The 23,330-nt window shown below is 36.3% G+C and overlaps 1 protein-coding gene across 8 annotated transcripts in view; it reads right to left on the bottom strand.

Moving 5' to 3' along the window:
- The window catches only part of FER (FER tyrosine kinase), a 468,208-nt gene that overhangs the window by 104,396 nt on the left and 340,482 nt on the right, over window positions 1-23,330 (bottom strand). For all 8 annotated transcript variants that reach the window (XM_069540597.1, XM_069540596.1, XM_069540595.1 and 5 more), the window contains one exon: window positions 1,822-1,945. In XM_069540597.1, coding sequence (XP_069396698.1) covers window positions 1,822-1,945 — 124 coding nt within the window. The remainder of the gene's footprint in view (window positions 1-1,821; window positions 1,946-23,330) is intronic.

Consider the following 23,330-nt stretch of genomic DNA (forward strand, 5'->3'; position numbering starts at 1 on the left):
CTGAAAGTTGGCACTGAAACCCATTTGTCAAACCTGCTCTCACCAACATTGTTCAAGATGTTCAATCAGAAACCTTACCCCCAGGCAAATAGTACAGGACTAGGTACAATCTTCTAGGATATGTGGTCAAGCGCGGGTTGACTTTCAAAAATTTGGAAATGCATGAAAATTCTTAAAAACCAAAATGGGAAGATAAAATTACAGCAGATAATGTTATGATTCTGTAAGTGGGATAAATTTTTAAAAGCTAACTGCCATCGGCAATTTAGAATGGTTTCAATTCTCATGATAGAGGCACTTAAAAAAATACAATCATCCATTTGCAAGAAAAGCAATCACTAAAGGCAGCAAGAAATTGAAACAACAGTTCCCTCAACCACAACACACCAGAAATTAAAGACTGCTACTGGTAACTGACATTAAAACAGTTTCTAGAATGTGTATTTATTATGGCTTAAAGCTATAAATAGTCTGAGTTAAAAAAAAAAAATCTGAGACATGATAAAAACTGCAGTAGAGAATGTGATACCCAAAGTAGCTTTAACACCTGAGCAATCAAAATTATAGGTTTTCTCTAAATAAACGGCAAAATCCTTAATTGTTACTTTTAACATGAAGTAATGAAATTAGTGATAATGCAATTCTTGTCCAAAATCAATTGTTTTAGTCTTCACAAATATACATTACAATGTGATTTGATCTACAATCATTGAAAGTAAATACAGTCTATATTCATAGAAAGTAAAACAGGAATATGATAGTAGCTTAGTTTTAGTTGTTTTAATTTCCAGAAAAATAGTATCCCTATTGAAATGTATTTTAAAACACATGTGACTGTTGAACTATATTTGAAACATAAGCCATAATTTTAGTTTCAGAATAAAACTGAACACTAAGCAAAATTTTTTGGGGGGAATTAAGTAAAAAATATTCATTGAGATCAAATAAATGTATATTTAAGGTGCATATAACTTTGTTCTGCTGCAATTCTATGTTGTACAACCTCACAAGAATATGAAGTCAAAGGCTGCATAATGAAGCACATGAGAGAAAAATATACCTCAATAACCAACCAGCTTAAAGTTCACAATGGTTCAATCTGACAATGAACCCTCCCCACAGTACACAGTATCATGTGCTGTTTCAAGCAAATAAAAACTACACCAAATCCCCCACTTTATTTTGCTTATATACACTTAGCCATATTTAGGATCTGACATGAATTCTGCAAGAGATCTTAATTTGTATTCACACTTAGCAAAAAAAGATTACTTTCAGCTACAAGCAGCTAAAACCACAATCTATAAAGCATTAAAACCAAGTTGATGGTCTTGATATAATTAGAGAAAGTTTGCTAAAATCTCCTTTGAAATAACTAGTGTGCTCAAATCTTTTACCCTTGGCCAAATTCACTGTCATGAATTGTTTTACTAGTAGGATTTTCTGTAACTTTATAAGTAATTTCTTTGAAAAAGGAGAATAAGTAACACATGAAACAATCTTATTTGGCTACAAGTTTGTAGCTGCTTCTATGACTAACTTGTGGTATATCTTATCACTATGCTATTAATGATTATAATAAAACAAATTTTAATTAGTAAGTCATTGTCTAATGAGGTATACTTACCCCAGGAAGACAGAAAACAAGTGTTTCTGTAAACTAAGTAAGCAACTGTCAAAGAATGCTTTCACACAAAATATGAAAACCAACAAGAAAATACGTTTTGTGAAAGAAATTCACTGCTTTATGATAGCAAGTATATCAGTTTTCTAATACCCTATTAATAAAACTGGAAAATGTTTAAAAAATATTCTCCTTACCTGTGTATACAGTTTTTACTCTCAAGATAGGCCATACCAGAAGCAGCATCTAATGAAAATTTCACTAATTGTTTGAGTTTTATTTCATCCTTCTTCTTTCTCAGAAAGGAGAGGAAATCACCTCCTAGAAGAATTGACAGATGAACAATGAGACAAGATCATGATGAAAGTCATATTTATCACCTATTAGAGATACCTGAAAGAACAAAAAGCATTACACATTTAACCATACTTTTTGCCCATTTCATTTAAGGTGAGGATAAAAGAAAATATGAAAAGAACACATCTTATTAGAAAGCAGACACCATGAATTTTCTTAGATGCAGTTTAAGTACTTTAAGTGCTTCACACTGTATATTACCCAACACATAATAATAACCAAAGTCATACAAAGACAGACTTTCCTCTGTCACAATTTCTCACCAATTTGCCTGGATAAAATGTTCTAAGAAATCTTATTTTCTCTAATACCAAATAAAAGATTACAACTATTATGAGTTAAAAGAGTAAATGATTAACAACACCATCACTAATAGTAGAGTCAGACAGGAAAAAAAAAAGAAAACTATGATTTTGATATGATTTAGTTGCTGAGTCAGATTGCATTTTTGTGCATCAAATGAATTCCAGTGATGACTTAGAGAAACTCCATAAAACAGCATGGTCCAAAAAAAATGTAATGCAAGCCACATAGTAATTTTAAGTATACCGGTAGCCACATTTTAAAAAGTAACAACAATAAAAAGTTGAAAGTGGCTGAAATAGTATGTTTTTTCTTTAGCCCAATATATATAAAATATTATTAAATCAACATGCATCATTACAAAATTATTGTGGACATATTTTACGTTTTATCATCCTAAGTCTTTAAAATATGTTGTGTATTTTACATGTATGGGACATCTCAATTTAGATGCAAATTTCCATCTGAAGTATTCGATCTGTATTTAGATTTCATCAAATTTACAGTTAAAAAAGTAGATTCACATACCTAGGTTGTTCCAAACATACTTAACCTTTTCTAATAATTGAATCATGTTACTGGAAATTAAATTTTAAAATTTAAATCAATTAAAATTAAATGAAATTCAAAATTCAGTTTCTTAGAAGCACTAGATACATTTCAAAATTTCAAGAGCTCAGGAGCCACATATGGCCAGTGACAACCATGTTAAATAGGGTAGCCTTAGACTGCATTCACTAACAGCATGGCATTAAACAATTTCCTTGTTAATGTATAGTGTAATGTATTGCATTATTAAACAAAACAAAACAAAACCAAGTTAAAGTATATTAGAATGAATGTTCTCTAAAAACAGTCATCCCTACTTTCTCTTTCTATTAGGCCCTCTGATATTAAGCCAGAATTTCGCAAGAGGGATTAACATTTTAATTGTCATTTTCTGATGTTTTTCATCCTCTTCACCAGGGATCTAGGCCTCCTTAAATAGAACAACTCTAGAGATGAAGACTTAATGGCTTTTTCTTTAATGAGAATACCTAGAAAATAAACAACTGCCTAACTCTCCTTAGAAAGTTCTTTTTCTAATCTCTTCTCCTATTCACAAATCAGTATTACAGAAATTTAGGTGGACTATTTGCAAAATCACTAAGCTATATGCTTTAAAAATAATCTTAATGGTGTCAGATAAGTTACTTTTTTTCCTGTTCTGTTAAAGAGAATATCAAATTTATTACTATGAACATTACTGAAATAGCTTCTATCAAGCTTGACTTAATTTTCTGAAACAAAAACAAAAACACCTAAATGCAACAGTAAACAGCAAAATTACTACTAATTTCTCAACTTTAATACGTTCAAAAAATGTCTATTAAAATGGACTTGAAATCAATATTTAGTTCAAGTTACTTCCTGGACCAATATTCACATATATTAGTTATTTTGTTAGATATACATTGGCCTAGTTTTGAAAAAGTGCACCCTTCTGGTCTTGAAACCACATAAGATTTTTTCTAAGCTACGGAATAACTTTCAAATGAAAAAATCTTTTCTGCAATTTGATTAAAGCATCATATGACATAACCCCAGTGTTCTGCGGAATCCTAATATTATTTCTTTCCAAAACTAGCTCTCATTCAGCACTTTTCCTTCTGCCTCCTGCTCTTTTTAAACTAGTCTTTCACATAATCCTCTTCATACCCCCAATCCCCGGCCCAGCCCGTAAACCCTGTGAAGACAACTGCGCTTCTGTTGTTCAGCATGCTAATTTCAGTGCCCACCACAGGATGTCTAGCACGTAATAATACCTCAAAAGGCATGAAGACAAGCTACCCATGAAATTTTTTATTAATTTTAAACATTTCTTCCTTAGCTTCTCTCCAATGGTTAGAACTATGCTTTTCAAGTACTTGTTCAATGTTAAAATAATGTTTAGAAAAGGATGACATTACATCACTTATCAATGGCACCTGACAGATGCCATAAAATTCTTTAGATTCCAACAATAAAACTTAGTACATTTAAGACTCTGAGCTCATCTTGATAGATGCTTCTGTAACACCACTGCCTTACAAACTGCATCATTTAAAAAAATAATTTGCAAAGAAGCAATCCTTAATAGATAAGACTGTAAACGAACAAATGCACACTAGATTAATAAACAAAGAAAAGACAACACTTAAATAGAATTAAAAATTGGCTGAAAAGTGATGCCAAGTCAATAAAGTATTAGGAAGGTAGGGCTTCCCTGGTGGCGCAGTGGTTGAGAGTCCGCCTGCCAATGCAGGGGACACGGGTTCGTGCCCCGGTCCGGGAAGATCCCATATGCCATGGAGCGGCTGGGCCCATGAGCCATGGCCGCTAAGCCTGGGCGTCCGGAGCCTGTGCTCCGCAACGGGAGAGGCCACAACACTGAGAGGCCCGCATACCGCAAAAAAAAAAAAAAAAAAAAAAAAAAAAGTACTAGGAAGGTAGAGTTAGATACAGCTATCAGAATACTGTGACACAGCCAAAGATACAGACAAAGGGTATCTGATTGTCTCTTAGTTAATCCAAGACTATTTCTACCTTAGAGAAATTTCTTGCTTAAAATCACTAAATCATTAAAGTAAATTTTAGATTTATTTCCCATTTATAGTTATTCATGCCACAGACACAGTGATCTTAAGTAAAGTAGCAGAGCTGCACCATTCCACAGCCCTAGTCAGCTTCCTGCAGAACACTGTTGAGAAGCAAGGTCTTCAGGAAAAAAATTAAATAATTAGCATTGGGTGAGTGTAGCCATTAAGGACCCTGAAGCAAAAATTAAACTATCCAAAGGACAGACTATGAGACTAAAGCTAGGATACCAAGAAAATAATTCAGACTGGGCCAGAAACATTTCTGTGGGGACTGTACCTGATTATTATCATTTAGTGAAGAAGAACTGCAGACTGACATCAGATGATATGATCTTTAGTATTCACTGTGAGGTTACTGTAGAAGATAGTGTCTGTTTCTTTGAACTCATTCTTTTGCCATTTTCATTGTGGCAGTTTAAAGAACCTCTCTTAGAATGTGTGATACATACAATAATCATATGTGCAGCACATGTGTATACATGTTTGCATATGCATGTGTGTATGTGTGTGGCTGGAGTAGCCCAACCTGACCACTGCAATAAGATGGTGGTGTTCATAACTGGGTAAAACAAGATAATAACTCCCCCTTTGTAACTCTGTCTTACCAAAGCTTATTTCTGTATCGCACATTAAACCAAGACAGGATGGATTATTTTCTAGAATTCTTCACCAGTGATGAATTTCTAAGACAATTCTTAGAATGTTTTTATAGCCAACTTTTAGTTTACTAACGAGACAGCATTACATGGTGAAAGGAACATGGAAATTGAAGTCGTGCTGATCTAGGTCTGATTGAAATGGAGCAGGCCCTATGGTCCTTGCCTCGCCCCATGTCCTCAGCCTGCCTTTTGTCTGTGGAAAAACTTTAGCTAAAGAATATGTTTAATCAGAGAAGTGAGAAAATGCAGAAACAGAGGAAAACAGTCAAAGGAGACCAAATAATAATAGTTTAGTCATTAAGCATAGTCGAGGACCTTTAGTTCCTCCTTAAGGGCTGTAGATAATATTCTGAGCCTTATCCTGTGAGCTGTCCTACAGATACTGAAACCGCCACCAGGTGGAAGAAGTTAACTACATGATGGCTAGGCTGTGGCCATGACGTAAGCTGCCGCAATTCTGAGAATTGGCCTCAAAGAGCCTGGAACTGAAGATTAACTGTACCTAGGACAATCAAGATGACACTGTCAGACTACCGATGACCAATTTCAGGATGACTGTCAGAGCTGACTGAATTGTTTTTGCATGTAGCTCCCTCCCTCTGCCTATAAAAGCTCTTGCCCCCTGATTGTTGGGGCGGCGGGTGGAGGAAGTCGGCCTTTGGACAGGTGTCCACCCCCGCCTCCACCCTGGTTGCCAGCATCCAAAATAAAGCAAACTTTCCTTTCCCCTAACCTGGCCTCTTTATTGGCTTTTGAGCGGTGAGCAGCCGGACCCCACTTTCGGGTACATGATTAGCTATGTGACCCGGGGTAAGTTGTTCAATCTCTCTAAACTTCTTTAAAACATAAGGATTGGGCTTCCCTGGTGGTGCAGTGGTTGGGAGTCCGCCTGCCGATGCAGGCGACACGGGTTCGTGCCCCGGTCCGGGAGGATCCCACATGCCGCGCGGCGGCTGGGCCCGTGGGCCATGGCCGCTGAGCCTGCGCGTCCGGAGCCTGTGCTCCGCAACGGGAGAGGCCACAACAGTGAGAGGCCCGCGTACCGCAAAAAAAAAAAAAAAAAAAAAACCCGTAAGGATTAATTCCTTTTATTTCTCAAGATGGTTTTGAAGACTAAAATGTATCTAAAGCACTAAGCATATGCCTAGCACATGGTACACACAATAAACACTACAACTTATCATTATTTTTGTTGAAGTTATTTTGCATATAAAATAAGGAAGAGTTGTAGCAGGGACTGGTTGTTTGTCGCACATCAATTTTCCCTCATTCACCTCAATTTCCTTTAGGAGACTGCCCTTCTCCCATTTTAGAAAGTATTTACCTCACCTCAACAATAAAGGTGATCCTAGATTCGCTTAACCCAATCAATGGAGTCCATTTCCCAGTGACTGACTCGGGGATAGGCACATAGTTTAATTTAGGCCACTGAGATACAAGGAGATACTTTAAAGCATGAAATAAACTTTTTTTTTTTTTTTTGAGAGAAGTACCAGGAAAGAAGCATTCTCTGCAAGTGGAAGTGTACAGGACAGCATGTAGCACCACAAAGACTGGCAGCCTTAGGATGAAGCTATCACTATGGAAAGCAGAAAGAGTAAAGGAAAAAGAATACTTTTTGGTGACATGTTTGATCCACTGGATCACATACTGCCTCAAGAGTGATTTCCCTCTAGAGTTTCCAATTAAGTGAACGAATACAAGCTCTAAGTTTTTTGATATATATCCCGTATTGGCACTCAACGATTCCTTATGGATAAAACAGTATCTATATTAGAAGACCTTGAGAATTAAAAAGATAATATATATATATATACACACACACACATATATATATATAAATGTCTGGAACAATTAGGAAATAATGAATAGAAGTGCTTTATTTTGTTTGCAGCCAACTTTTAGTAAGAGGATAAAAGACCATTTTATTCTCAGCAGCTCTTTCTCAAAGATTTCTTACTCTGTGCTGTGAAAATCTGATCCTACCCGTTCTTTCAGTATTAATGGGACTCTGAGGACCTGATCATATTAAACAAACTCGGAGAGGTTATTATGTAAACAAGAATACTAATTTATCAATTTGTCATTTGAGAAAAGGGATCATCAGGGCCATACCACTAATGATTTCTTGTCATTGAATCATGTAGAGATCTTAATTTATCTTCAAACAACTTCAAAGGTTATTAAACTAAGAGATACTAGTCCCTAGTGATATATAAAATGTATAATTCATTACCCTTGTGTTTTAGGTTATCAATTTATTCCTGAGAAGTTTGGTTTAGTTGTATTCACTTATACATTTAAAATAGGATCGTAATCAAAGCAACAATTATAGAGAGCTATTATGGGGGCTCCATTTATGTCATTGTTCAGAGTTCTTATTTAAAACAAAAATAAACTTTAAGCCAGCCCATCAAAAATAAGGGGAAAAAATCTATATGATAATCATAAACAATGAATGCTGATTCAACTTTTACCCAATGAGACACAGAATAGGTTTTATATAGTAGGAGGTAAGCCAAAACAAGTTCTTGAAGAAGAAAGGATCCATCAAACACTGAAGCAGAGAATACTGACTGGTACCTGTAGGTTATACTTAGGAGAGATGGATTTCACAGAAAGAGAGATTAGCCGGGAGAACATGCGAGTTGTTAATCGAGGTGATGAGGGCTTATACTAAGAATTATCCACCTCCCCCCCCTCCAAAAAAAAAGACAAAAGCATTAGATCTGAAAAGACTGTACTAAAGCTAGACATGGGTCAGTTTGTGGGGAAAGATGAGAAACATGAAACACTGAAAAACTGAAAGTGACCCCAAGAATATACTGGCTTTTCTGATACCGTCATGCTCTTTTTAAAGACGCACCTTATGAACAGCTTGCTACCTAAAGTAATGTAGTTCGACTGGGCCAAAGGCAGAGCTGAGTGTGTGGTTTTCCCAGTTTAGATTAATACATGACATTAGTCTTTTCAGGTGAGGTTTCCTAATAGCCATGCTCTGCCAGCACTGCAGAGTACCGGGACCTTTTGCATTTCTCCTTTGTAGATGATCTCCGAGAACATAACTCCCTGACGGTCATGATAACAGTTCTGTGAAATAAAAGAGCGCATTTCACAGTATTTTTAACTTGCTGGTTCAAGGGGCACCAGCTATAATCTTGCTAGACATTATGTGGTCTGCCAGGACAGATGCCAGAGTCAACTTTCCCAAACCATCAGAATGTCAGTTTCCAGAAAGTACTTTGGAGATAATCAGCTTTTTCATATTGTGGGGGAGGGAACTATATCAACCTGACTTTTATTCTTAAGGTGGTGATTTTGGTGATATAATTGAAATTCTAAGGCAAGTGTCTGCAAACTATGGCCTAGAGGCCAAAGTCAGCCCACTGCCTGTTTTTGTAAATAAAGTTTTATTGGAAAACCACCACACTCATTCATTTACATACTATCTACAGATGCTTTCAAGCTATGATGCCAGAGTTGTGACAAGAAACTGATGCCTAAACATTTTACTATCTGGCCCTTTATAGAAAAAGTTTGCTGACTCTTGGTTTAAGATATTACTCAGTATTCCACATAGCTGTAGGCCCTTTCATTCAAAGGTTCTTATGATTGCTTTGGCTACTTTGAACCAAGATTTTACTTTTCACTGTGTGTTTTTTGCATGAGGGCTCAATAGTGCTACTTTTTAATGCTAAAAAAGGAAGCTGAAAAGGTAGATTCACCAATTAATTTTGTGTCCTAAGGCTGACACACATAGTTACACACAAAAACATAATAGAGCGAGATCACAAATCCCCCGCCATCCTCCCAAGCCACAACGCACTGTCCTGCCACCAAGACAAAGAAATTCCACAGTCTGTCTCTCCCTGCTTTCAGGCCAAACGACTTACTTTTCTATTTGTGGCTTCTTATGCCCCTCAAAGCTGCCTTTGATATAAAATATAACGAATGGACAGGAAGATCAGGTGTATAAAGATGCTGGCTCCTGGAATACCCTTTAAATACTTAGATGCTACAATGGAATTTTTTCTAAATAAAAAATTCAATGGAATGCTTATTTTGATGTCTCTATCTAGTACAGGAAAAATGCAGAGAAAAAGAAAAAGGCATGAAGTCAAGCTTCCTTAGATTTTTAAAGAGATGTGGGATAAAAAGACAAATCCAAAAGTACGTTTACATTTAATAAGGGAAAAATGTTTATAAAAGCTAGCAATATTTTTAGAAATTGAATTTATCATAGGCTAGATATTTTAGAGACATTATATTCCCCAAATCAATGATATCAGTGACTACTTTATTAAGACCTATTACATAATCTTGTTATCTAAAATAATTATAAACATATATTTATATCTTCACATCTAAGCTTTTTTGTTGGATATGGTCAGAATTTATGCAAAGGTTTTGATCAGAAATACATTCACAAGTTATGGAACTTTCTATCAAAATAAAAATTATTACTTTAAAATATACTTTTAAAGAACACATTGCAGCAAAAAGTTTGGAATGTCAGTATTAAGGAAAAATCAGAAAAAACCAGAGTCTCCTTTTTCACATTTTAGAAAGTTGTGGCAAAAAAACTCAAATTTATCCTCGTAATTCTAAGCGTATAGTATAATATTGTTAACTATATTCACAATATTGTACAACAGAGCTTTAGAACCTTCTCATCTTGCATGACTGAAACTCTATGTACCTAATGACCAACTCTGTTTCTGCCTCCAAACAGCCCGTGGCAACCACCATCCTATTTTCTCTATGAGTTTGATTACTTTAGATACCTCATATAAAGTGGAATTATACAGTATTTGTCTTTTTGTGATTGGCTTATTTCACTTAACATAATGTCGTCAAGGTTCATCCATGTTGCAGATTTTGACAGGATTTTCTTCTTTCTTTAAGGCTGAAGAATATTCCACTGTATGTACATGGCACATTTCCTTAATCCAGTCACCCAATGATGGACATGTAGGCTGTTTCCACCTCTGGACTATTGTGAATAATGCTGCAATGCATGTAGGTGTGCAAATATCTCTTCAAGTTCCTGTTCCATTCTTTTGGATATATATAGAGAAGTTGAATTGGTGGATCATTACTGGAGTTCTATTTTTAATTTTTTGAAGAATCTCCATGCTCTTTTCCATAGTGGCTGTCCCAATTTACCAACAGTGCACAAGGCATTCAAATTCTCCACATCCTTGCCAACACCCATTATTTTCTGGGTTGTCTTGTTTTTTATTAATTTATTTTATTTATTTTTGCTGTGTTGGGTCTTCGTTTCTGTGTGAGGGCTTTCTCTAGTTGTGGCAAGCGGGGACCACTCTTCATCGCAGTGCGCGGGCCTCTCACTATTGCAGCCTCTCTTGTTGCGGAGCACAGGCTCCAGACGCGCAGGCTCAGTAGTTGTGGCTCACGGCCTAGTTGCTCCGTGGCATGTGGGATTCTCCCAGACCAGGGCTCGAACCCATGTCCCCTGCATCGGCAGGCAGACTCTCAACCACTGCGCCACCAGGGAAGCCCCTGTCTTGTTTTTTGATAGTGACCATCCCAGTGGGTGTGAGGTAATATCTCTTTGTGGTTTTGATTTGCATTTTCCTGATGATTAGTGATACTGAGCATCTTTTCATATGCTTGTTGGCTATTTGTTTATCTCTTTAGAAAAATGTATATTTAAGTCCTTTGCCCATTTTTTAATTGAGATATTTGGGTTTTTGTTATTGAGTTACAGGCATTCTTTATATATTCTGGATATTAACCGCATATCTGATATGATTTGCAAATTTTTTCTCCCCTGTGCTGTAGGTTGCTTTTTCACTGTTGACTGCTTCCTTTGTTGTGCAGAAGATTTTAAGTTTGATGTAGTATCATTTATGTGTGTATATTTTTCCTTTAGTTGCCTGTGCTTTTGGTGTCATATCCAAGAAATCATTGCCCATTTCAATGCCATTATATTTTCCCTATTATTTCTTCTAGGAGTTTTATAGTTTCACATCTTACATTTAGGTCTTTAATCCATTTTCAGTTAACTTTTGTACACATGTAAAATAAGCATCCATCTTCACTCAATTGCAAGTGGATATACAGTTTTCCTAATATTGTTTATTGAAGAGACTATCCTTTCCCATTCTGTAGTCTTGGCAGCCTTGTCAAAGATCATTTGACTGTATATGTTCGGGTTTACTTCTGGGATCTCTATTTGGTTCCACTGGTCTATCTGTCTGTCTTTGTGCTGGTATCATATTGTTTTGATTACTGTAGCTTTGTAATAGGTTTTGAAATCATGAAGTAGGAAGCCTCTAAATTTTTACTTCTTTCTCAATAGTATGGTTTGGCTATACTGGGTCCTTTGATGTTCCATGTGAAGTTTAGGAATTTTTTTTCTATTTCTGCAAAAAACGCCATTGGGACTTTGTAGGGAGTGCATCATATCTGTAGATTGCATTGAGTAGTATGAACATTTTAACAATATTAAGTCTTCCAATTCATAAACACAGGATGTCTTTCCATTTTTTGCGTGTCAAGTTCTTTCAGCGATGTTTTATAATTTCAGTGTACAAGTCTTTCAAGTCTTTCACTTCCTCAGTTAAGTTTATTCCTAAACAATTTATTCTTTTTGATGCTGTTGTGAATGGGATTTTCTTAATTTCCTTTTAGGATTGTTAATTATTATTGTATAATAGCACAACTGATTTTTGAGTGCTGTTATAGGATTTCCAGTACTATGTTAAATAGAAGTCGTAAGAGTGGGCACCTTTAACTTGTTCCTGATCTTAGAGGTACAAGCTTTCAGTTTTCACCACAGAGTATGATGTTAGCCCTGAGCTTTTTTCCATATGATCTTTATCATATTGAAATAATTTTTTTATTCCTAGTTTATTGAGTGTTTTTATCATGAAAAGGTGTTGAATTTTGTCAAATATTTTTCTTGCATCAGTTGAGATGATCCTGTGACTTTTGTTGTTTATTCTGTTAATGTGGTATCTTACATTTCTGGATTTTCATATGTTGAATCACCCTTGTATCATATTTACACATAAAACACACTTACACTAAGATCACAAATTTCCTTCTACCCTCCCCATCCAATGTCTGCTACTTATGCAAAGTCTAACTGACTGTTTCTGTCTCTACTTTCATGTCAAATACTAACTGCCATCCTCACTCATCAGAGAACAAAATATACACATTTTAAAACTGCTCATCAGAAATCTGAGGTAGCGTACAGCAGAAACTCTTCTGACTTCCTGGCTCACTGTCAATAACACTTGATTCTTTAGATGAACCACATGTCTCAGTACAGGTATCTTTCTGTAGTCCTTCTCTCTGTAAGAGATCGTTCATTTCTGAAGGAGCTCTTGATCATTTCATCCACCTGGGGCTATCTTAACTGTCTATAATTCACCTTAAACTGCACTGGCTGAATAAAGAGGGGACAGTCTGAAATCAGAATATCCTTTATAACAGAATCAAAAACCAAAATACTTAGAAATACTTTTAGACAGGGATGTGTTACACTTTTACACTGACAACTACAAAACACTGTTGAGAAATTAAAGAAGTGCAAAATAAATGGAACAATATACCCAGTCCATGGATTGGAAGATTAATATTGAGTGTTAAGAGTCAATTCTCCCCAAACTGATCAAGTGCAATCCCAACCAAGTTCCAAGCAGGCTTTTTGGTTTGATTTCACAAGCTGCTTATAAATTTTTACATGGAAATGCAGAAGATTTAGAATAGAGAATAATGATGAAAAAAAGGGCCAATTGGGAAGAGACAGACTACCCAATTTTAAGAATTACTATAAAGTTACAGTCAAGGGAGTATGTTTTGGCTTCAGGATAATCAAGTAGATCAATGGAACAGAACAGAGTCGAGAAATAAACCCACCTACTTATGGCCGATTCATATACTACATAAGACACCAAAGGAATTCAATGGGAAAAGGAAATTCTGGTAAAGAATTCATATACCATTTTAAAGAACTGGTAGTGGGAGAACTCGGTAACTGTCTTGGAAAAACAGACCCCAATCTCTACCTCACACCTACACAAAATTAATTTCAAGTGATCTATAGACCTAAAGTTTAAAGCTCTGAGAAGGAAACATAGGAAATACCTTTGTGATCTTGGTAAAGGTGAAGATTTTTTAGAACTTAGAAAGCAATAACCATAAAGAGAAAGAGAGAGACAGAGAGAGAAAGGCATACATACATCATTATAAAAAGTGAACAGGGACTTCCCTGGTGGTCCAGTGGTAAAGAATCCACTTTCCAATGCAGGGGACATGGGTTCAGTCCCTGGTGGGGGAACTAAGATCCCACATGCTGTGGGGCAACTAAGCCCTCATGCCACAACTACTGAGCTTGCGCGCCTCAACAAGAGAGGCTACGTGCCGCAAACTACAGAGCCCACACGCCCTGGAGCCCACGCGCCACGACTAGAGAGAAGCCCGAGCACTGCAAGAGACTGAGTGCCACAACGAAAGATCCCGCACGCCTCAATGAAGATTCTGTGTGCTGCATGGGATGATCCCGTGTGCGGCAACTAAGACCCGATGCAGCCAAAAAAATAAGGAAAATAAATAAAATTTTAAAAAATAAACATTAAAAAAAAAGTGAACAGCTACTCTGTAATAACCTAAATGGGAAAAGAATTTGAAAAAGAATAGATACACGTATATATATAAGTGAATCACTTTGCTGCACACCTGAAACTAACACAACATTGTTAATCAACTCTATTCCAATATAAAAATTAAAAAAAAGTGAAGAGGTAAGCCAAGGAATTGACTTTTTCTTTAATTTAAAATAAAAACCATTTTCATTATGGTTAAAAAAATACATAAAATTTAGCATCTTTACCATTTTTAAGTATATAGTTCAGTAGTGTCTCCCTCTGAGATAAAGGTTTGATTCTATTTATACAAAGTTCAAGAACAGCCAAAACTAATCTATAAGTCAGGAAAATGGTTACCATGGGAGTGTATACTTTGTGATAATTTGAGCTCTATAATTTGTGTACTCTTCTGTCTTATATTTTGCTTGGTCTAGTACTTCACCCTATTTATAAGCTAATAAGTTAGACTGTTACTTTTTCATGGGTCAGTGATGAAGACCTTTATTACTCACAGCACAGCATGGGGGTGTTGTGGATAAGCCCAGATGGATGCCTGCACACAGAGCAGGATGTGTTTCAGGAGAGGAACGATGAGTTTGGGAAAGCTGCCATTTTATAGCAGGCAGTAAGCAAGCCTGCTCTTTGTCTGAGAGGGAGACACTACCTTATCTCTAGAAGCTGCTCACAACAAACACATCCCTGAGAAGTGGCCTAGGTAAAGATCAGTCAGGGCCTTGCATTCTTGACATACCCAGTAAGATGAGTAGGAATGCAAGAGATCAGTGGAAGAGTACCTCTCAACATACTTTAATAAAAAGCTTACTAGATTTTTTTTTAATACCAAAAAAATGTAGATCAGAGGAAGGTCATAAATACAAAAAGATTTCAGCAAGTCATTTGACTCATCATTGTAATCACTTGGTAGAAATGGAGATGAAGTGAGCTAGACAGAATTATAGCTAAGTGGATCTGTAAGTTGAACAATGATAGCCATGGAATCTTGATTCAAGGATTGATGGAGATTTGTCAGGAAGTGATCAAGTATGACTTGGAATTCCATGCTTAACCCTCTCATCTTCAAAATTTTCGGCAAGAATTTGGATGAAGACACAAAAGGCATGTTACATGTAGTACAAAAAAGTTAAGTGAAGTTGTTCTAATAACCTGACAAAAAGAATTCTGAGGTGATATCAAAGCTGCTTTCAAATATGTAAAGAGCTTTTTTAAAAAAAAAATGAAATAAGAACGTTATTTCTCGTGTAACTTCAGGTTTCAAGTAAGGGTTATGTTTTGTGTGCCAGGATACCATGTCTAAATTATTTCTTCAAAAATACTAAGAGAAATCCTCATGTGTGAGTTCACACTATCTTTCCACCTTCAAATATCTGCATCAGGAAAATTTATCTCCCTTTTTGCTTAGAGCACAAAAGCTATGTTGCTTACCATTTAGAATTTAAAAAATACAAAGTGAGTACTTGTGATGAGTCTGACATATTTCTACAATGATGACTAATCAATGATAAAAAGATGATTTCTCATATTGAATAAGAGATTTTAGAGGTATAAAAATTTCCTAGGATGGATGAATTTTCTAGCACATTAAATTGGCTTAACTTGATCTATCTTAGGCAAACATATAGAATAGGACTGTTGACATTCTAATAAAGTACAGCAAATATCTTAGTTTGGCAATATCTTATTACAAGAAGTGAGCCCCCCTACACTTGGGATTTCAGTGAGAATCAGGAAAAATATTCGTCTTCCCTAATAAGTAAAACCCTCGGTTGAGGAGTTTAATACTAGAAGTGTCTTGTATGTATTTAATAGTTTACATGTGCTGGCACAGGCATTATCTCATTGAATTCTCTTAACAATACTTTAAGCATTAATTGACTTTCCCAAGAATACACTACAAAGGGGAAGTACTGCGTCTCAAGTTCATGTGTGCTGTCTAGAGATCAGAATTCTCTCGGCTATAGCAGTTTTCCAGGCATAGAGCAGTGACTGTGTCCTGAAAGGACATGCGCTTGCCGTGTGTCTGGTGGGGCACACATGACCAAACTCTTCCACGTGTGAAGGGGCTGTGGAGGCCTCCTGGCAGGCTACCCTGTCTACAGCCTCTCAAAGGAGACAGTTAATAGGCTCTTCTGCCAGCTGCCTCACAGAGAGTCTCCTGTGATACATTAGGCAGAGGCAGAGCTCCATCAAGAAAGGAGACAGGAAAGAGTAATGTTCAAAGGACTTTACAGCAGAAAAACTAAGCCTAAAAAAAGTGGAAGTGCTTAATTCAATTCCATAGGATTCCATGTAAATTGCTGAAGGCCTACTAAAGATTAATGGATACTCTCTCTTCCAGTGGTTCTCGATCTAATAAGGAAGATAAAAAATTCAGAAATAAACTACATTAAAAGATACAGTGAAATAGTAGCTAAATATATACACAAGTAATATGTTGTAATAGTTCAGAAACACACAACGAACTCTGACTTATGGAACTGGAGAAAGATTCAGCAAGTAGGTAAGGCTGTGAAGAATGGAACAGGATTTCAGTGGGGGGAAAACAAAGGAGAAGTACCTGTATTTACCTTAAAAGTGAAAGATATAAATTAAAACAAAGAGCTCATGAGAAGTAAACATCCACAGAACAAAGACTCACATTTCTGTATGTGTTTGTTTCTATTTTCACGTTGCTGAATTTTCTGCACTAAACTGGCACTACTGATGATGAATACTGACGTTTTCTCCTGGGTAACTGCTTAGGAGGAAAAACTAAATTGGGTTCACTCTAATATCGAAAATATCTTTTTCTTTAAACTTGATTTTGGATATAAAATAAAAATTAATGCCTTCTTTGGAGTTTTTCTGGTAGAATGTGAGTCTGTGCTAGAAACAATTATGATCCTCTAGAAGCACAAGAATGTTTGGCCATGAACAGATATTCCTACTAATTCAGATCATCATGAAATGGGTTCCCAGTGACGCTGAACGTTCTCAAATCTAAGCAGGGAAAAAAAGTTTTATTAAAGTAATTTGACTTAAATGGTTTTCCTAGGATAAGTACTTTCAGGAAAGAGATAAGAACCACGCATTCAGTAAAATTTTAGTTATCTAAAGGGAAAAAAAGTTTCTATACATCTTTAAGATTAACTTTAACAGGGTTTTACTACATAAACTTGCAGACTGTCTTCTCATTCCAACTTTGTTAGTAATTAGTTGTAGGAATTTAGGTAAATCATTCAATTTCTTTGGATTTCACCCATTACATAAAGGGATTGGGCTAGACTGACCTCTAAGTTCCAATCTAGAGCCAGGAGCTCAGTGTAACAGACAGTGAGGATTATTCAGTCACCATCTCTGGATTCCTAGTCTTAATATGCTCTACTTTGGACAGGGTGCATGCAGTCATATTTTATTTACTATAGAAGCCTTCCACTCTTACCCCCAATATCATCTCTCTCTATGCCAGGGCTCTGGCACTGTCATCTGTGCGTATGACCTGTTGATAAAGCTGGAGCTGCTCAGCCGTTCTCCTCCATTCCTGACTCTCCCCATCTCAATCATCAGGGTCATCGTTTCTCTGAAATCTCATTCAAGCAATCTGAGAATACTGATTTCTTTATTAACATACTTTATTCTGCATATCCAATTTATAATCCTCTTCCTTGCCTCTATCATTTAACCTTTACTGTTAGTGCTTTAACCTTTGGGATTAGTGAGAACTTTGTTTTTAGATATCAAACTCTAGGAAGAAAATGGAACCATCCTGCCTTACAGTTTGCCAGGTAATTCACTCCCATTATTCAGACGTAAAATCCTTAAGCATCTTCCTTCCTCATTCAACAAAAGATGACTACTTTTACCAGTATCACCAATTCGAAATGAGTAATGCAGCCTCTATCCCTTCATAACCCCAAAACTTCGCTTTTACAAACAGTAAATATTTCACTAACTGTTTATATAGATTTTTTTGTTAAGTTATTATCTATGTGACCTTCTCAAAACCACTCACATGGAGTACTCCAAGTATTTTATCATAAACTTCCAGAAGGCACAGCCCAGTAGGTAAGTCACTTCGTACAACACGAAGTTCAAATAGGCAATTAAAACTATTTTCATTAAAGTGATAGGTTAAATGTCACAGAGAGACCAACAAAAGATTTAGATTATTAGATTACATGGGCATTCTCTTCAAGTTATTGTTGGTTATTTCTTACTGGATATTATTTTCATTTATGACATGAATACAAGCTCAATGAGCAAGCAGAGAGAAAAATGCCAAGTATAACTGGGATTTTCTTTTTCATTTTCGTTATACTTTATCATTATACCTGGGAACAAAAAATAATTGTTATTTATCAAAAAAGACACCAGTTTTATTAAACTACCAAACTCATAACCATAAACGTAGACCATAGTAAGAACATGATCCAAACAATATGGATAGAATGACAGAAGGAAATGAGCTTCTTTAAGTTAATACCCACATTGCCAGAAAGGGCTTCAAGAGCACACGTTAGCACTTAGTCCAGCAGTGGGGTCAGGAGGACAAAGGGAGCTATACAGTTGCCAGTGGCTCAGCTGTCGTATCTGACAGCACACTACAGGGCAATGCACACAGGGGAAAGGGTGCCCTAAAAATCTGCAGGATCTAATCTGACAGGACACCTTCTGCCTTGAATAGATCTCTCTGGGGTAGCTATAACCTTTTCCAGGTATTGTTTTCTTGCCTGGCTACAGTACACTCAAGCCAGAATTTTGCCTACGGGTTCTAGTATCTACATGGATAAGTCTTCCTTCTATAACCAGGACGCTGTTTATCTTACAGACTTACAGCTGTACAAAATGAGGACAGCTCTTATTAATGCTAGGAAAAAATGAGAAAAAAACTGAAATTACTATTACTGCATTTTTCAATTCATTCACTCAGTAAATATGGTGTAATACCACACCATAAGACATTCAAGATTTATGATGAAAGAATACTTTTCATTCCATACTTTAGAGCACTAATCTGGAGTCACCATAAGTCAAAAAAGCCTTCAACAATTTCCCAATCTCTCTCCACTTTTCTACACAGAAGAAAGTGTTTTATATATATGTATCACCCCCAGAGAAGTTTTCCTTCACTGTTATGGACTATTTCTTCTCTCTTCCCTTCTCCCCTGGTGTAGCAGCAGTGGTTAGGATGCTTCCATAACCACAGCATCTTCTTCAATTGATTTTAAATAGGTCTATGCTATTCAAGTAAGATAAAACAGATTCTGGTCAAAATGTATTTAGTCTTCTTCCACTACTACTGGAAAAAAGAGAAAGGGATATTTTGTACAAATTTATCTTTAAAAGCCACCCATCATTCACTCAATCTGGTATTCAGCTTGGTGGGTATGGTTGTGAAAAGATTTAAGACGTCACAGAGTCTGTAAATATATGGGAACAAGAAATAAAATGAATGCAGTTTCACTTTGTTCTCTTCCTTTCATCCTAGAGAACAGGTAATAATTATGGCAAAAATATTCAACTGGTAACTGTATTTTAAAATGCGGTTTATAGTTATCTTCTCTCACGGACTTTCATGTTACATAGGAACCAATTTTGACAGTATTCGAATATAAGACATAATGTGGACATTCTATTTAAATCTGCTGGTGGCAAAATTTTCTAGATGTAAACTCCTACAGACCAACTCCTATAGGGCAAAGACTTATGGTATTTTATATTCCTAGTAACTATGTTCATCATGTAAGAGTGATTTAGTAAATACTTACTGAGTATATACCTAGTTTTTACAACAGTTGTCTACTCTAAAGCAGTGCATCACCTTCTTAATCTCATTGCTTGGATGATGGGAAAGGAGAGAAGTCAGTAAACACATACATCTTTCTTGAGGGAAGCCCAAGAGGAAAGGACATTAGTGTGACCTGGCCTGATTCTGCAGAACTATCCAAGCTGACTGAGAAAAAAGAAGAAACTGGAAGTCAGACAGTGACTACTCATTTTAAGAAAGATGTAGAGAAATTACCCAGAGACGGTTATATATAAATAATGCACCATTAAGTTAGTCATACGGATTTTAATCACCTTCTTGACAATAAGGAGTGAAAAAAAGTTCTGGTTAGTAATGAACTAATATACTACCAGCTTCTCCATAAGCATTATTTTCAAGATCACCACTCCTGCAACACGTTATAGATTCCATGGACATATTCTTGAATCCCTAATTGCTGTATAATATGAAGTAAAGAGGGATGTCACTAGTAGTATATGTCTTCAATTTTGTTCCTTTATTATTCTTATACTCTAGGTGTTCTTCTCACAGCTGGTGGACCACTCCCAGCTAATCTGTGGCCCCAGCCTTGAACTTTTACAACCCTCTGGGGATACTGGTGATTGCTAATACTGGTGATTGCTAGTTTATTTCAGAAACTCTTGATTTACACGCTTACACTAAATAATCTATGAGTCACAATTTCCTCCTCTTTAAAATGAAAACTATAGTAATACTTCAATACTATATAGGGTAAAACAAATCAGATTTATTTATAATTATGAAAAACTAACCCAATAATATGCTTAAAGTCCTTTATAAAATAAAGTCCTCTTATCAAATTTGAAAAAGTTAAAGAAAAACAATAATAATATTTGTTGGGGCTTCCCTGGTGGCGCAGTGGTTGAGAGTCTGCCTGCCGATGCAGGCAGGGGACGTGGGTTCGTGACCCGGTCCGGGAAGATCTCACATGCCGCGGAGCGGCTGGGCCCGTGAGCCATGGCTGCTGAGCCTGCACATCCGGAGCCTGTGCTCCGCAACAGGAGAGGCCACAACAGTGAGAGGCCCGTGTACCGCAAAAAAAAAAAAAAAAATAATAATAATATTTGTTGTATGATATACATTCTTTTGCCATTATTCCTTTATTTCTGTTTGGCTGTTGTTAGCCAAATGATATGCAGACTGGTTATTGGCCACGGACGAAAGAAAGTCAAATAAGTAAGTTAATGACAAAGTAGTAAAACTAGATGGAAGGGGAAAGATGGGCCCTTGACCTATCCAGAAAATGGGCCCAGGAAACCAGGAGTATTGCCCTGATGGGTGGTCCAGAGTAAGTGGTCTGCTTCTATTAGGCTTGAGGACAGAGAGTTTCCAAAAGGCCTTGCAATGTAAATGATCCATAACAAATTGATATTATCTTTTTATGTGAGTGGTAAATAGGGAGAATATTGTTGAAAAATTAAATGCCACAGCCTGCTTTTTTAAAAGTAATTTCCATTAATAAGAGACGTATATAATTTTTAAAAATTATTCTGAATGCCGTAATTCTTGATACAGTAAGAGATTATCTTACCTTACCTTACGATTTTTTTTAAGGACTTCCGTTTAAATGGCCACACTAGACTGGATTTAGCAGTTAATTTACATAGTAAGGGGAAATCAAAATGGTGTGAAAACCTAAACAAACTTCATTACAATTGATCCTGTGCTTTAAATGCAATTTCTCTTGTAATAACCCTCTCTGATACCTGACTCTATCACAGATTGATTCAGAAACATTTTTGACCCAAAATGTCTCAACTTTTTTAACTTTAGTACTATTGTTAAAATCTGGCACTATGTGGTTTCATTCTTGCTTTTAATAATGTATTAAATTCATATTAAAGACAATGTATAAAAGTCAGACAAGGTAGCTGACATTAAGGACAGTGAATAAAAGGCAGACACATTTAAGAGAGGTGAAGGATCATTAACTATGATCAAGTAGAATTTATACCTGGGATGAAAGAATGGTTCAACATATGCAAAATCAATGTGCTACATCACATTAATAGAATGAAAGAAAAAAATCATATAATCATCTCAATAGACACAGAAAAGCTATTTGACAAAATTCAACATCCATTGTTAATAAAAACTGTTAACAATAAGGTGTAGAAGGAACATAACATAATAAAGGCCATATATGATAAGCCCACATATAAGTATGTATGTTATACTTAATGATGGAAGGTTGAAAGCTTTTCCTCTAAGATCAGGAACAAGACATGGGTACTCATTCTCACCACTCCTATTCAACATAGTACTAGAAGTCCTTGCCAGAACAATCAGGCAAGAAAAAGAAATAAAAGAAATAAAAGAATTGGAAAGGAAGAAGCAAAATTGTCTTTATTTGCAGATGACACGATTTTTTTAATTTATTTATTTATTTTATTTTTGGCTGCGTTGGGTCTTTGTTGCTGCACGCGGGCTTTTCTCTAGTTGTGGCTAGCAGGGGCTACTCTTTGTTGCAGTGCATGGGCTTCTCATGGCAGTGGCTTCTCTTGTTGTGGAGTACGGGCTCTAGGCACGTGGGCTTCAGTAGTTGCGGCACGTGGGCTCAGTAGTTGCGGCACGTGGGCTCCAGAGTGCAGGCTCAGTAGTTGTAGTGCACAGGCTTAGTTGCTCTGCGGCATGTGGGATCTTCCTGGACTAGGGCTGGAACCTGTGTCCCCTGCATTGGCAGGCGGATTCTTAACCACTGCACCACCAGGGAAGCCCAGATGACATGATTTTATGTACAGAAAATCCTAGACTCAACCAAAAAACTGTTAGCTCTAACCAATGAATTCAGTAAAGCTGCAGTATACAAAATTAACATACAAAAATCAGTAGTGTTTCTATACATGAATGACTTATCTGAAAAACAAATAAAATGATCTCACTTACAACAGCATCAAAAACAATGAAATACTTAGGAATAAACTTAACCAAGGAGGTGAAAGATCCCTACACTGAAAACTGCAAGACACTGAAGAAAGAAATCAAAGAAGACACAAATAAATGGAAAAATATCCTGTGTTCATGGACTGGAAGAATAGTGTTCAAATATCCATACTACCCAAAGCCATCTGTAGATTTAGTGCAATGCCTATCAAGATTCCAATGGCATTTTCTATATAAGTGGAAAAAAAAAAACTCCTAAAATTTATATATAACAACAAAAGACCCCAAATAGCCAAAGCAATCCTGAGAAAGAAGAACAAAGCAGGAGGTATCACACTTACTGATTTCAAGCTATACTCATCAGAACAACATGGTATTGGCATAGAAACAGACAGATCACTGAAACAGAAGAGAGAGCCCAGAAATTAACCCAAGCATATAGAGTCAACTAATATTTGA

Source organism: Delphinus delphis, chromosome 3, assembly GCF_949987515.2.
Source record: "Delphinus delphis chromosome 3, mDelDel1.2, whole genome shotgun sequence".
Lineage (NCBI taxonomy): Eukaryota > Metazoa > Chordata > Mammalia > Artiodactyla > Delphinidae > Delphinus > Delphinus delphis.